Genomic DNA, 15,204 nt, shown 5'->3' on the forward strand with positions numbered 1-15,204 from the left:
ACCAATTACAAAAATGTAGCCTATTATGTATTGTATTATAACAAATTTATTGAACCACAATTTGGTCTTTTAATACATTTTTTTTTCAATCATACGCAATGTAAAAGAGCGGATACATCAGTTGACGTAAGGTCACTTTCATCAGTTGACATAAGGTCAACATTTTTATATGAATATTAGTTACCAAATAAATACAAGTTGTCCATTTTTAGGCTAATCATATTCTCTATAATTTTTATTTATGTGTGTATCTTTGTCATGGAGAAAAGTGAATTATTATATTTCCAAAAACCCTTTCTTCTTTTTTTTATCAAGTGTAGCCTAATTAAAGACATATTTCGCCAAAAAATGTTGTAATATTTGTTCAATGATTTTAGTTGATTTTAGATTTGCGGAAACATATGTCGTAAAAATAATATTTAACTAAACGTTGATTATTTTTAATATTTTCTTGATTTTTACGTTTTGATGGTTTCTAATCCTTCGAGGATCGACAATTCTTTCCAAGCGCTGATTGCATTGCTAGATTTTGCAACAAAGCCTGGAAAAAGCTCTTCTTGTTAAGAAAGTTCGCAAACTACCACAAATTACTGTTGGGAGACTCATCAAGAAAGTATGTGCCACTATATTTACCTCAAACAGCCACACATACGAAATTGTCAATACTAAATTTCCAGGTAACCCCAGTCCATATATAAGTAATGAAAATCACCACAAAAAATTATGTTGATTTTAGTAGTCAGTCAGTTTACTTGTTTACTTGTAATCCCTCATAGTCGTATGAATAGAGTGAAATTGAGGCGAAGCAAAATTGGTTATAAGCCGGCCCCTTGTACAAACGGTGTGAACTTTAATGGATGGTTTACCCAAGCCTCATTTAACCTTGTTTAGTAGACTACTATAAAATTAATGATAATAGTAATGATAATATTAATGATAATGTTTATAAAAATAACAATTAATAATAAATTGTGTAATTCTAAATACCACACCACCTAGGCTAACAATAAATTAAGGCCTTTGATATTCTACATTTTTAATGAATTTTAGTGTGCAAGAAATACGCCCTCAGTCGTTGAACGTTGCTGCCAATACCAACTTGACTCCAAAACAACAACAATCGGGCCGGCAATCAACGGCCGGACGGCGGCGGACCAATAAAAAAGTTAAAGCAGGGAGTTCTCCCTGGTTAAGTTTAAGTAGGCAAAAACATGGCTTCCTTGAAGGTTGTTGATCCCGAACTTCGTAGATATCTTAAAATACACAAGATTCCAGATATATTTGAGGTAATTAATTCACTAAAACTAAATATCAACCTCTTTCTTATAATGGGAACAGCGATCGGGACCACGGACGATCGGGCCCAACAAGTTTCTAGCCTAGGGCCGGCCCAGGCTAGGCCTAGGTAGTAGCAAAGATTTTAGAGCGCCGCTCTACGCGGCACAAGATAGATGACTGCGTGAGGCGTTTGTAATCCATGGACGCCATACTATACGATTTCTAGGCTAGGGCCGGCCCAGGCTAGGTAGTAGCAAAGATTTTAGAGCGCGCTATGCGGCACAAGATAGATGACTGCGTGAGGCGTTTGTAATCCATGGACGCCATACTATACGGTTTATTGCAAATTGCGTGAGCGATGCATAATGCCAACAATGGGAAAGGTTTGGGAGCAATAGAATAGGGCCTAGTGTCCCCACCAGAAGTAAAGTAAAGTTTGTATTTTATAGTGGCACTATTGCTCTCAAACCCTTCCCATCATGCATTGTGCAATGACGTTTCTCGCGAAATCAAGGTATTTGCGATAAACCTTATTCCGGCGGACAAATTTGAACCGGAATAAGTCATTGTCAAGGCAATATCGTGTATGATGTTTTGGTCAAAGAACAAAGTTGTCTAACCAAGTATATGTAGACATCGCTCGTGTTATGGTGACATCTCTCGTGTTGAGTTTAGACATCAGTCGTTTTATATTGACATCGCTCTAGTTGAGTTTATACATCGCTCGTGTTATGTTGACGTCGCTCGAGTTGAGTTTATACATCGCTCGTGTTATGTTGACGTCGCTCGAGTTGAGTTTATACATCGCTCGTGTTATTTATTTATTTATTTTCAATCTTTCTACATAGCAAAAAACAAACATAATATAAGTATAACAGGGGAGTAGCGGAAAAGCTCGAGTCCGTAACAAAAATGTTTAGGGACGGACGCACGATTTAATTTAATTAAAAAAAATAACAAGAGGGCCTACAAAAATAATTTAATTTTTTTCTGTTTCTATCAAACCCAATGAGATACAGTAGCTAAATGTTTTTTGGAAATTTTATGTTTACAGGATCATGCAAAAACTTACTTTATTTAATAATTTTGTTACATTTACTGCATTTCTCAGTTATATTTATCCAAAATGCAGTGGGGTTTTTTAGGGGAACGAATCGGCTTTTCAGTCATTGGAGCGTTTTTAAATATTATTATTTTATTGTTCCCGGATATGATCCCATTGTATCCGTTTGTTGTTCGTATTTGAATTCTTATGAGTATGAGTGAATGCCACCGATTTAAACATATTCAATAAATTATGTTATCATCTGAAACCGTGGAAGAATATTCGACTAATTATCATAACAGTAGATTTAGAAAGTTACGTTATTGTATGAACTTGCTAAAAAATCAATGACAATCAACAATTTTGCGTCGCACCTAAATTACCTGCAAAGCAATGGTTGTTTGATCTTATTTTTTACTTAAAGATGGGATGTAACATCACATACACATCAATAACCTTGCTACCAAATACGGCTATATTCCGAAAAGTTACATCACATAACCGGAAATGACATAATTACGGTAAATTATGAAATCTCAAAGTGCTATTTGCTATTTCCGGGAGCAGAAGAGACGTCACAATATCATACAGTAAATAGGTTTTACTGTATATATTCTTATTCTCCAAATCAAGAACTTTGAAATGACACCAAACACGGCTATATTACGATGAAAATCGAGACGTCATATGGCTGCATCCGGTTTGAAATTAAACAAGAAGTATTTCTTACAAAAAACGCTTACGGTATTGACGTAACAGTTTTAAACTTAAAGATATATTGTCCCTCTGAAAAATATTTTTTATTTCAAATTTGTTTTTTAATGTTTCATTTTATTGGAAAAAATGTAATTTAAAGCAAAAAATACTTAAATTGTCTGTCAGACAATGGTTTTTGAGTTATAATTAAACGTTTCTTTTCTCTTTTTATGTGAATTTTGTTACAGAAGTGAATAACTTTGATGAAACACAGACTCAATTAGTTTATTTTATTGCTAAGGTCAAGTCTGGGGGTCACTTCATCACACCTAGATACTTCAATCATGGACTGTTTTGATAATAATTCAATGAATATCTGACAGCGAATTACAGTAATATCATGGGACTCATAAATACCAGAAATGCTTTGGGATTTGTCGTTCAACCGTTAGACTCTTTTCCCAGACGTTTTTTGGGTCCAGCAGCTGGTACCTATAAATTATAGTCGAGAATCGTTTTTCGCAAAAATGTCAGTGTCTAGTACTATAACTGCTGCTTGATTTCATCTAATAAATCAGTCATCTCTTGTGACGTATCGGGCTAGAGCAGCAGCGTGAAAAAGGACATGTCCCTGTAGTATACCCATGTTAAATCCCAGCTCAATACTACAACGAATAAGGGAGGAGTGGTACTTTATAAATCGCACTTTTTTTTTTTAAGACGTCATAATTCTGCATCCGGTTGAAGTACGAAAATGTTCTCTCTATAGCTTTGTTCACCTATTACCCTAGTATAGCATGCCATGTTTCAGAGCCGTCAGACGACGCGTAAAGAACTAGTAGGACTTGAAAGTTGGCTCAATAGTGTCCAGATGGAAGAGAAGATGAGGAGAAGATGAGCTAGTACCCCGAGTAAAAAACCGTATTTATCTTAATACGAAGGAGACCTTTTTCATTATACATGAATTCTTTTTCATTCTTCAAGATGTGCATAATTCCCAGTGTATTTTTTAACATGAAAAAAGAATGTAAGAATACGGTTAGGTCAGGTAATTAAGTACCGGTACAATACAGATAACCTTCAAATTAACAACACATTCCCAGCCCTTAAAATTAACGCCGGCATTCGGCATTGCCGACGTAAACGACGATGTGAGGTCGCCAGACGCCGGCGTGATCCTAGCTAGGCCTAAGCATACAACAGGATCAATGTAAAGAATTTCTGACGTAAACAGTAGATTTTGAATGAAGTATTATTTATTGTTTTCGAAGAATACTGCTGTTATGCTTTTTTGCTGCGCACTTTTTGCACTTCAATTTTTTATCTTTGAAAAACCTGTTGTCTCGGATAATTTTATGAATGTATTTTACCATTGAGTGGAGATTTAATAGTGTCATTTGTATATTTTATTTCTTTTTTGTGCAGTCTGTGATTACAAGTCTAGCTGTACAAACACCAGATGACCCATATGAATTTATAATATGCAAATTAAAAGAACTGATAGTGATGAAGAAGGAGACAGTACATGGCCTAGAAGCATTAAAATGGTAAAGTATACTTTGACGTAATGGATGGAGCATATTGACTGCTAAACTTTCAATGAGAACTTTCTCAATCTTAGGACAATGGGTGCTCTGTAAATGCAAGTTGTATACTTTTTTAATTACTGATTTCATATAATTCAATTGAAAATTAAACAATACTTATACCTGTGGAGGAATTGTACGAGAGACAGTATTGCGCATGTGTTAACCAGTAGAGCAGAATGTTGGTTCAATGAGTGGAGGAGTTTGGGTAAACATCTCTATAAGGAGGGCGTACAACACCTCCACGTAAAGTCAGCAGAAATGATATCTTATGCAAACTAATAAATACAGCGGTAGGAATAGTAAAAAAAAAAATTACATCAGCACTGATTGGATTCAGTCATAGTTTTACAGAAAAATTAATAAAAATGAAAAGAATATTAATTGATTGTGTGTACTTCGGTCTAATTCGATCTTCTGTCAGCCCGAATCCATTGCTGCTGAGACTGACCTGGCCACACACACTATCCAATGTGAGTGAAAAGAAAGAAAAACATGAGAGATGCTGATGTGGGAAGGTGGTATTGTGTTTCATGTGACCCAAAAAATCTAGGTAAACTTTGATTTCGTAGGTTTGGTAGAACGGATGAGTGGCGTTCAATTCGCAACTTAGTCCAAGATTGTATTAGAAAGGCAAAAAACAAATATTATTGTAATTCCTTATTAAGTCTTAAACGTAACAACCCTGCCATGTGGCATAAAGGTATTAAACAACTATGTAATCTTAAGACTAAAAATTCTAATTTCTCCTTGCCTGGGCTGTCCAAAGTTGAAACTGCCTCTGAGATTAATGCCCATTTCTCTAGTGTTTGTAATGCCATCCCTCCTCTTAATTTAAACGATTTGCCTGCTTATCTCCTAGCCCCTGGGCCACCACCTTTAATATATGCTGGTCAGGTCCTAAAAGCCCTTTGTAATCTTAAGCCTAACAAAGCTGGCCATCCAGATGAACCCCCTATTAAATTATATCGAGATTTTGCTCCTGAACTTGCTGAACCTGTTGCGGATATCTTCAATCATGCATTGAAGGATGGTGTTTTCCCCGACCTTTGGAAAAGGGCTACTGCAGTTCCCATTCCTAAAACTGTGAATGCTAGTTCTGTCTCTGACCTTAGACCTATTTCCCTTACCTATATTCTTGCCAGGGTATTTGAATCTTTTATTGTTAAGTGGATTCTTGAAGATATTAAGGGTAAATTAGATTCTCGTCAATTTGGTAGTAGGAAAAAGGCTTCCTCAACTCACTATCTTGTTAGTCTTATTGACTCTACACTCAAAGATGTTGAGAAGGGTAAATGTTATGTGAACCTATGTGCCACTGACTTTACTAAAGCTTTTGATCGTGTTGATCATAATGTTATTATTATAAAGTTGATTGAACTGGGTGTGAGGTCGTCCATAATTCCCATCGTCTGCAGCTTTCTCACTTCCCGTTCTCTCAACACCAAGTTTGCTGGGACTTTGTCATCTTCCAAGTCACTGACTTGTGGTGTCCCACAAGGGACATTGCTTGGCCCTGTACTTTTCCTAGTACTTATTAACGATGCTTGTGTTGATTGCTGCAGAAGATGGAAATATGTGGATGACCTCACACTTGGGGAGGTCGTTCGCAAAGGTGATTTGCCTTCCATGCAATCCCTGTTAGATGATCTGAGTGTTTGGTGTTCATCCAATAACATGATACCCAAACCCTCCAAATGCCATATCTTGGTTGTCAATTTTCTTAAGGACAAGTCGGACGATATTATATCGCCTTCTTTTAGTCTGAGTGGTTCCATTTTACAAGTAGTTGATCACATGACGCTTCTTGGTGTAATCATTCAAAATGACCTGAAATGGGAACTTAACACTAATTATATTGTGTCTAGAGCTTCTAGACGTTTATTTTCCTTGTGCATTTTGAAAAAAGTTGGAATCTTAATTAATGATCTGTTGACTGTTTATATGGCTTATATAAGACCTATTTTAGAATATGCTGCCCCTGTTTGGCATGGTGCTATCACTAAGAATATGTCCAAGTCTATTGAAAAGGTACAAAAGAGAGCATTGCGAATCATGCTAGGTAACAACTATTTGTGCTATGATCATGCATTGTCTGTTACTGGTTTACCTACTCTTGTTGAGAGAAGAAACAAACTGGTGTTGTCTTTCGGGGAAGGCTTACTAAAATCCGAGCTGTTTAGAGAAATACTTCCCCCTCTTCATAAGCCAGCTCGGTCTCTCAGATTCAACCGATTTCTAGAAGTACCTCATTGTAAAACCAGCAGACTTAGGTCGTCTCCAGTTCCCACCATGGTGGATATTATTAATAGGCATCACTAGCTCTTTTTTTTAGATATGTAATAAGTGAATGTTTTAAGGTTTTTTTATTCATGTATGGTTTATAATTTTATGGTACGATATCTAATTTTAATAAGATGTTTCTATTTTTATAGCAATTTTAACTAATTTTTATTTATTTGTAATACAATTCATTTCAGTCTTTGACTGTCGTTTTGTAATATATTTTTATATACCGATTAAATAAAAAAAAAAAAAATAAAAATTTTCGACTGAATGTTGTACAGTTGTTGTCGCATCCTTTCGACAGACTGAACGTTTCGAGTTCACTCGATCTTGCTTCTTCTACTACTTTGTGGGAAATTTCTAATTTACATTTCCCCCCGAAAATCTTGACTATTTAGGCCTAGGCTAGCTAGGCCTACTGTATAGTCTAGAGATTTTTCATATAAAATAACTAAAATTAAACAACATTTTCCCAGAACAAACATGTTATTCACAATTAACACTCCTGGCATTTTTTATAATGACACCAAGTATTTAAAACAAAAGTATTTCTTAGACCCTTTAGAGCCCACCCACGAGATAAAAAAGACTTTTTACATACAAATGTCAGTGAAACACTTTATTAACAAAATTATCATAGGCCAGGTGGCTATTATCATCATCACCCATGTTTATCCATCCACTGTTGGTTGAAGGTCTCAGCATGCAGTCTCCAATATCGTCTGTCTAATTCACAGTAAAACTCAATACGAAATTGTTTTTAGTTTATAAATGATATTTGAATACATAATATCAGGCTGGTTCTAAATGGCGAAAATATAAATATAAATTTTCAACAACGAATTAGACTAGAGGCACGATGTTCCACCGGCAAACTAGCTACACTTCTAATAAATGGCATTTTTTCCAATTATATTTGGAACCATTTTTGAAGGGTTATAACTTTTATATTAATAACTTTAAAGTTCTTATTTTTGCCAAACATAAATGCAATTATGTAAAAGATAATTGTTTTGATCATGATAACAACATACTAACAACAACTAAACGACAGGCAAAGAGAAACCCCAGTGAAATATGGACGCCAATTAAGTATGTGTTATACTTTTACGAGTTTGATCAACCCAGTAACTCACCGATGCCTTACCGGTAAACAACTATGTTGAAACTTACATCAACAGCCACTTAATTGTATTTATTATTTCTCATTTAACACTCCTGTCGCACATCTGTCGTGGGTCACCTGATTAAAGCATGAATGGACAGACATATCCAAAACAAAACAGCCAGGTGTGCGGCATAAACAAACAAACTTTATTTATTTTGTTTATTTACAATTTATAACGGTAGAAATACTACAGTCACGTAACAATTAGTCTACAGTACCGTGCTATAAGACAATAATAGACTGCAGTAATGTAGGTATGAAATCTAATTCATAAATATTAATTAATTGTGTTAAATTGAACATTAATTTGGCTTAATGACTTATAGTTATTTTATTGGCTTGTATGGCTTACCGTCGGTAAACAGTTGTCCATTTCTGAATACGGGGTTACTTTTTCGGCATGCCTGCACCATAATTGTAGATAATTCTCTCTTTTTCTTCATGTCCGCGTCAGGTAAATCTTCAGTAATAAATACTTTTTGTGATTTACTTTTCGTAGTTTTAGAACTTGGTTTCTTTGTGATCGGTACAGAATTTTAGCTATTATATGCCTCGGTTTGTTGTCTAAATGGCGTTTCCCGCTGTCCTCAATTCTGAGTTCTTCACGTAGTATAAGTCCTGGGTGTTTTCTGTAGCATTTTCTATAACTCCTCCAAACCTTAGATTAAAACTCCTACTGTATCTTTCTTGTTTTAGGATTTAATTTTCCATGTCCGCCATTTTATCCTGATAAGCCACCATTTTATTTTCATACTCCTCCATTTTCTTGATTTTATTTCCAATTTTTTTTATTTCATCCTTCGTTTCGTTAGTTGAATCATGCGCATATTCCACACTTTTTTCTAGATCTTTTACAGTTGTTTCCAGTTTGGTAAGCCTTTTGTTGTAGTTTTGTTGATTTTCTAGAACTTTATCTAGTTTACCATTAAGTTGTTCTGATAGCCTACCTAGTTGTTTAGCAAGCGTTTGAGTTTCCCCCTCTCGATCGCCGGTGGCTTCGATTGGATCGTCTGCTTCTGGACTTTGGGAGGGTCTAGCTTTTCTTCTTAAGTCAAATAAGCACCTACTAATATGTACGTATTTGTTTTAATCCCATTCAATTTTCAAAATTGCTTGTTTAAATTATTATTCACACACAATATATCATATATCAATATATCAACATACTAATTAAGGCAAACCTCATTCACATTCAATATGCATTTCAGTTTTTATTTCAGGGATTATCTTGAATCACTTTTTTCTCATTTTGTTTTTGTGCAGGGACTATCTAATTCCAGATTCACACAAGCCTACTAAGCAGTTAATCTCTGGAGTTTTTATTGATTCAATTTTAGTTATTGATGATGAACATCTTCAGGTATGTATAAAATAACAGTTTTTATTTGATTGATTGATTTGAAAAAATATTGTTAAAAATTCCTATATTTCCGTATATAGTCATCGAATGTCTTTAACAGGATATAAACCTCTCACGTATTGCATGGTAAACACAGCTCATAAATATACGCTAACGCCGATTTTTTTTTTGCAAAATTGGAAATTCTTTAGCAAATTTTAAGAAAATAAAGGAAATGGCCAAATTGTTCAGTAAAGAATATTAAAGATGTATTGTCCCCCAAAAACATGAAAAATAAAGATTAATAAAATCAGACTTTGGATAGATTATTTTGTAGTTTAATAAAGTTAATCACTTCTGTAGAAAAAACCCCGAAAAAATCATGTTTTGACTTATAAAATGACAAAATAAATGGTTAAATTCAAGCAAAAACCCATTGGCTGGCAGCCAATTTGACTATTTTTTGCTTTAAATTACAGTTTTTTTAGGTAAATACATTTTTTTTTCGATCAAATTTTTGGTCAAAGTGAATAACTATTAGGTGACATTAAAATGGCATATTCAACAAAAACATTTTTAAGAACTATTTTTCAGGAGGACAATACATCTTTAAATGTGTAGGTTGTTGTTTAGTGTTGTTTTTATCGATTAAAAAAATCAATGACATATCTCTGAATGTCAATTAATATATCAATAAAATATACACTATACATTCTAACAAATACAAACAAAAATGTAATGAATTAGTACAGCATCAGGGAAGGGTGAAATTACATGGAAACTCACGAACCTTTATGTTACATGAATTAGTACTACTAGCATCAGGGAAGGGTGAAATTACATGGAAACTCACCAACCTTTACGTTACATAATCAATGGATGTGTACTCAAGAACAGTGACTGCTACACTGATGATGTCATCGCCGGAACCGCCACAGCCTAGCCACCACTTGGTAACTGGACGTGCAACTCTCTTTGCAGTGATTGCAAATTTCTATAAAATATATTTATCTAGGCCTAGTCGGTCCAGAAGTGCTGTGCATTTCATGAAGTATAGGCTAGGCTACCTGTCGACTAGCTAGTCCTAATTGTAAGTTGTATGTTTTGAACCACACTATTATATTAATAATTATAATATCGTCCCAACATCAATAATAACAACAAGAGCAGCACAGCCACTACAACAGAGTTACTCTTCCTGCTAGTTCACCCAGCTTTGATTTCATTTACTGTACTGTAGACCTATGCTTTTTCCTGCCTGAAATTATTGTATTGCATTATCACCCTTAATAAAAAAGAAATAATTCACGCCTACTGGTGTAAGGTAAATGCAGTAAATAATTAAATTAGGCAATGTTCTGAGGAACCATATGGTATTCTTGATATGAGAAAAGTGAAAGACATATGATGAGACAAGTTAAATGTTTGACTATTTAAAACTAGAATGTTTATCAAAATCAGTGTATTGTTTTGTTTATAAGAAAGAACTTAAAACAAAAAGAATAAATTTATATTTCAGAATGTGTATAACAAATTCAATGTTTTGTATTATAGCTGAATCAACATAATCAAAATATAGAATACCTGTACAGTAAGGCCAAATCACTGTTTTAAAAATTCCGCTTCCATTTTCAAATACTGTACCCTGCCAAAAATATCCACAATAAGCGTCACTAGTATCTAGTAGTAGTAGTATTACTGCAACACAGACAGTAGGCATATGGCTAATTAACTAACAATACAAAAACAGTAGCTCTAGCTTATTTAGCCCTAAATACATTTTATTAAGGCTAGAATTGTAGGGCCTATACCTAAATTTACATTTGATGTTAGCATGGTAGATTTGTATTTGTATTTTTTTAATAATAACGAATTTAATAAACTTAGATTAAGGAAAAATTACACTCTTTCCTGCATTAAGTCATATAGTAACTATTGCCCAACAGAATAGGAAGCCTAGCTAGAATAGCACAGCGCTTCAGAAAAACTGGTTGAAGCCTACCAACTAACCGATCACACTGAACCTGACTAAAATTGGTTCAGAAATCGTCAGTTTTTGCTTTTTGGTCTTAATTGATCTCAAATATAAATGGGACCACAATATAGATATTAATAGTTTCAAATATTTTAGCTAGAAGTTAGGCAATTTTAGGCTTTGGTCCCAAAATGCTGATTTAAAAAATGATGGGGACGCTTGTGTAATGCGTGCAAAATAGTCTCAATTCAGTCGCACTTATTTTTTTTATAAAATAAAAAATGTTTTTTGAAAAAAACGACTGGTAACAAATCTATACAAATTTACAGGTTGGTGGCAGCATATTCAGTAATTGGCGGTGGGATAAAAGGGGTACTATTTATTCACAAAAATAAAGAACAATAGCGATTTAATTGGATTAACACGGCTTGTGAGTTTTCCATGTAATTTTACTCTTCCCTGGTACAATAATATTACAAAAGTTACAGATACAGAAATTGAAAAACTGTGGACTTTTTTTAATCATGTTCGGGACATCCAGCAAAAACGAGCACAAAATGGTTTCCATATTAGAGAGGTTGGTGAGTCTCAAGAAGATGGTCTGGCTCAAAAGTCAACTGTCCACTCACAATCAATCTGAGATATGAACCTTTTGTGATTTAGTGATTTAGACCATGTTTCAAAAGGAAAATTGGCTGTGTGTTCTTTGAAATTGATCTCTCAGGGCATTACAGCACATACCATAGTAGTTGTAGATTACGATTGTTTTCTATAATTAACAGTTTGAAATTTAATAATAATTACATATTAATGTTTTTTATTATTAAGGACAGGGAGTGTACGGACTCTGAGCACCTTTTAGATTGTTTGAATGTAAGCTGGTAATTTCCACAGAATATCAAAATCATATTATTTCTTACTTTGCGGTATTTTCTAATCTAATACATTGCTTCTTAATAAACATTAGTTACATATTATACAGGCTCGTAGTCAGTTTTTTTTAAAGGGTTGTTCCCCCTCCCCTTTTGCCACAAACCCCTTGAAAAAACAAAAGCCCCACTTTCAAAACTTCCAACACTAATATCAATTATAGCAGCATTGTGTAAAGGTTATTTGTTCATTTATTTGTTAGCGATCAAAATAGTCCGATTTTAAAAGTAGAACTCAAAACCAAAAAGGCATCAGGCAGCAGTAGAGAGATATGGTTATGAATTTTAATAAAAGAAATGGACTGACCAATCTCATGCTTTAGCCGGGCTTTAGCTTTAACATTGAGACGCTTTTTCCACGAGGCGGAAGACATCTTCGATCGATGACAAACAATACTGTGCAGGGAAGCGTAACCAACAGAAATAACAACGTAGTGCGATGAGCATATTTTTGGAGGTTACTTAAAAATTTGTAATTCCTAATAACATACAGTCTTTTGGACAATAGCCTATATCATATCAGATTTTAAAAAAAATGTGAAAATTGTTTTGATCGCCTAATATCCAACAGAAAATAAACCCCAGTGTATATAGCATAGGCACCGGGATTTCAAAGAAAATGGTGGTATCACACATGGTGAACAATTTACTGTACTTATACCACCTATGCTTAATGAATTTTAGGCGATCAAACTATTTTTTTGAATTTTTTTTATTCATTTCAATAATGTTCAATGTTTTATAAACAGTTTACAGTAATTTTTTTTTTTTTTTGATTTTTAAATTAACATAGGGCCTGTTTCTGCTGCATATCCTCAAAATATGGAATAAAATACGGCATATTTACTAATCCGTATTTTGAGTATCCTGTTTCTGCTAAAAGTACTATCTTGGGTGGTCATATTAAAATTCATCATTTTTACCCAACCTTGCCCTTCGATCCCCTAAAATGGGGAAAAGTTAGTCCTTCCTGCTCAAATTAGAATTATCTTTGGCGATGTTTTACATCTGCTTTCACAGTCTCTTTTTGTTTTTTTATTGACTTGATTTCAAGTCCACACCCCATACTCTCCTTTTATTTATCTTTCTAAATCTGGCTGTCCTGTTGCCTTTTAATTTTCCCGAAATCTTTGTTTCCCCCATAATTGGCAGCAGAAAAGGGTACACAAAATACGGTATAAATTTATAAATATCATATTTTATCCACAAATTTGGTGGGGCAAAATACATTTTTGCGAGCACCGTTCCTGCTACCAAAAATATACCGTATATACAATTAAAAAAGATTGTATTATATACAGTATTTATTTGGCAGAAGCATAGTGTTATTTCTGTTGGTTACGCTTCCCTGCACAGCATTGTTTGTTATCGATCAGAGATTTCTTCCGTTTCGTGAAAAAGGCGTATTTTCCACACTCTAGAAAATTCAAACTCGAGAACAATAACCGATTTTTTTGCATCCTAAGTGACTAAAAAACACAAAATTTAAGGTCAATATTCTCACACCTATAGGCTATACTGAGAGTTAGTAAATTATCTGAAATTACTTTGAGAGCCATAGCCACCAGGGCCCTTGACTTCCCCCTGTCTCCCAGCCATAAGTTGCTCACTGTGGTCGAAGAATACGTGTCCAACATAACATGTCCCTTTGATGCATCCTGGCTACGGGCCTGTTATATCATATACTGTACTGCAGTATGTCACATATATAGAGGACTAATACGTGTCCAACATAACCCCCTTTGATGCATCCTGGCTACGGGCCTGTTATATCATATACTGTACTGCTTTTGAGTATGTCACATATATAGAGGACTAAATACAATTACCAACAATTTTTTTTTTTTATCATTTGGTGGTCTTTTGTTATTAATTTTTATTTTTACATTTATCATTTAATGCCTTTTTTAAAAGTGCAATCACTAGTTAGTATCTAATACAGTATTCACAAATAGGTTATGGTTTGTATAGCTTTTGTTCAACAAATTGTTTTTTACCTTGTTTTAAATGGATTGACATCAATTCTGAGCTTAAATAATAATAACAATTTAAATTTCAACAATTGTTGTTTCAACTAAAAGTCTTACTCGACTGGATCGTACTGAAAGTACTGTTTTTGAAGCCAAAATGACATCTGTTTAATCATTGGTTGATTCGAAATCCATATTTATATATGTCCCTCCCCATATAGCTAAATACGGTATGTTAACCCACGTCATTCTTGTCTGATGTTTGCGGTCTGCAAATCGATTTCTATACACGTCTTAAAAGCCTCGAAATAACTACTAAGCTGGTGTTTGTGATCATGATATTAGGGACTTTTAGATTTGAGTCAACGTCAACGAAGTCCACATCTACATGGGATGTAGTCGACAAATATGAACGTTTAGATTAAGTGGACATTTACGTTCATATGCTAGTGACTTTGGGATCATCTGATAGCATTAATGGTTTTCGAGATATTGGGAAGACTGTAATTTCACCCCCTTATTTGCATTCATGTAATTTGTACCACTAATTTGCATACTTTGAGGCTGACTATAGGAAAACTGTATCCGAGTCATTTGAGGCCAAAACAAAGTCTCAACAGACATTTTAGTTGCATTCTGTATGCATTGAGAAATGGGGTCAAAGGTAAAATGGTCATTTTTTGTAAAATGTTTCATTAGAGCAAATAGAAATATGTACATTCTGAAGAAGTTTTTGAAAAAAATCACCTCTAGCCTTAGTGGTTTTTGATATATGGGAACCTGTAATTTCACCCTCTAATTTGCATATTAATTTCATGTATTAAACTTGTACTACTAATTTTCATACTTTCCAGGTGAGTGATACAGGTGTATACAGTCCTATGTTGGCTATTAGAAACCTGTATCTGAGTCTTTTGAGGGCAGAACAAGGT

At 34.2% G+C, this 15,204-nt stretch overlaps 1 protein-coding gene across 2 annotated transcripts in view; it reads left to right on the forward strand.

The window, feature by feature from the left end:
* The first annotated feature begins 1,149 nt into the window (after window positions 1-1,149).
* Window positions 1,150-15,204, forward strand: part of LOC144856510 (F-box and leucine-rich repeat protein 13-like) — a 55,633-nt gene continuing 41,578 nt past the window's right edge. For both annotated transcript variants that reach the window (XM_078714517.1, XM_078714518.1), the window contains exons 1-3: window positions 1,150-1,286; window positions 4,445-4,566; window positions 9,323-9,419. In XM_078714517.1, the coding sequence (XP_078570643.1) occupies window positions 1,212-1,286; window positions 4,445-4,566; window positions 9,323-9,419 (294 nt within the window). In that variant the 5' untranslated portion in view covers window positions 1,150-1,211. The remainder of the gene's footprint in view (window positions 1,287-4,444; window positions 4,567-9,322; window positions 9,420-15,204) is intronic.

This window comes from Antedon bifida, chromosome 11 (assembly GCF_963402885.1).
Source record: "Antedon bifida chromosome 11, ecAntBifi1.1, whole genome shotgun sequence".
NCBI lineage: Eukaryota > Metazoa > Echinodermata > Crinoidea > Comatulida > Antedonidae > Antedon > Antedon bifida.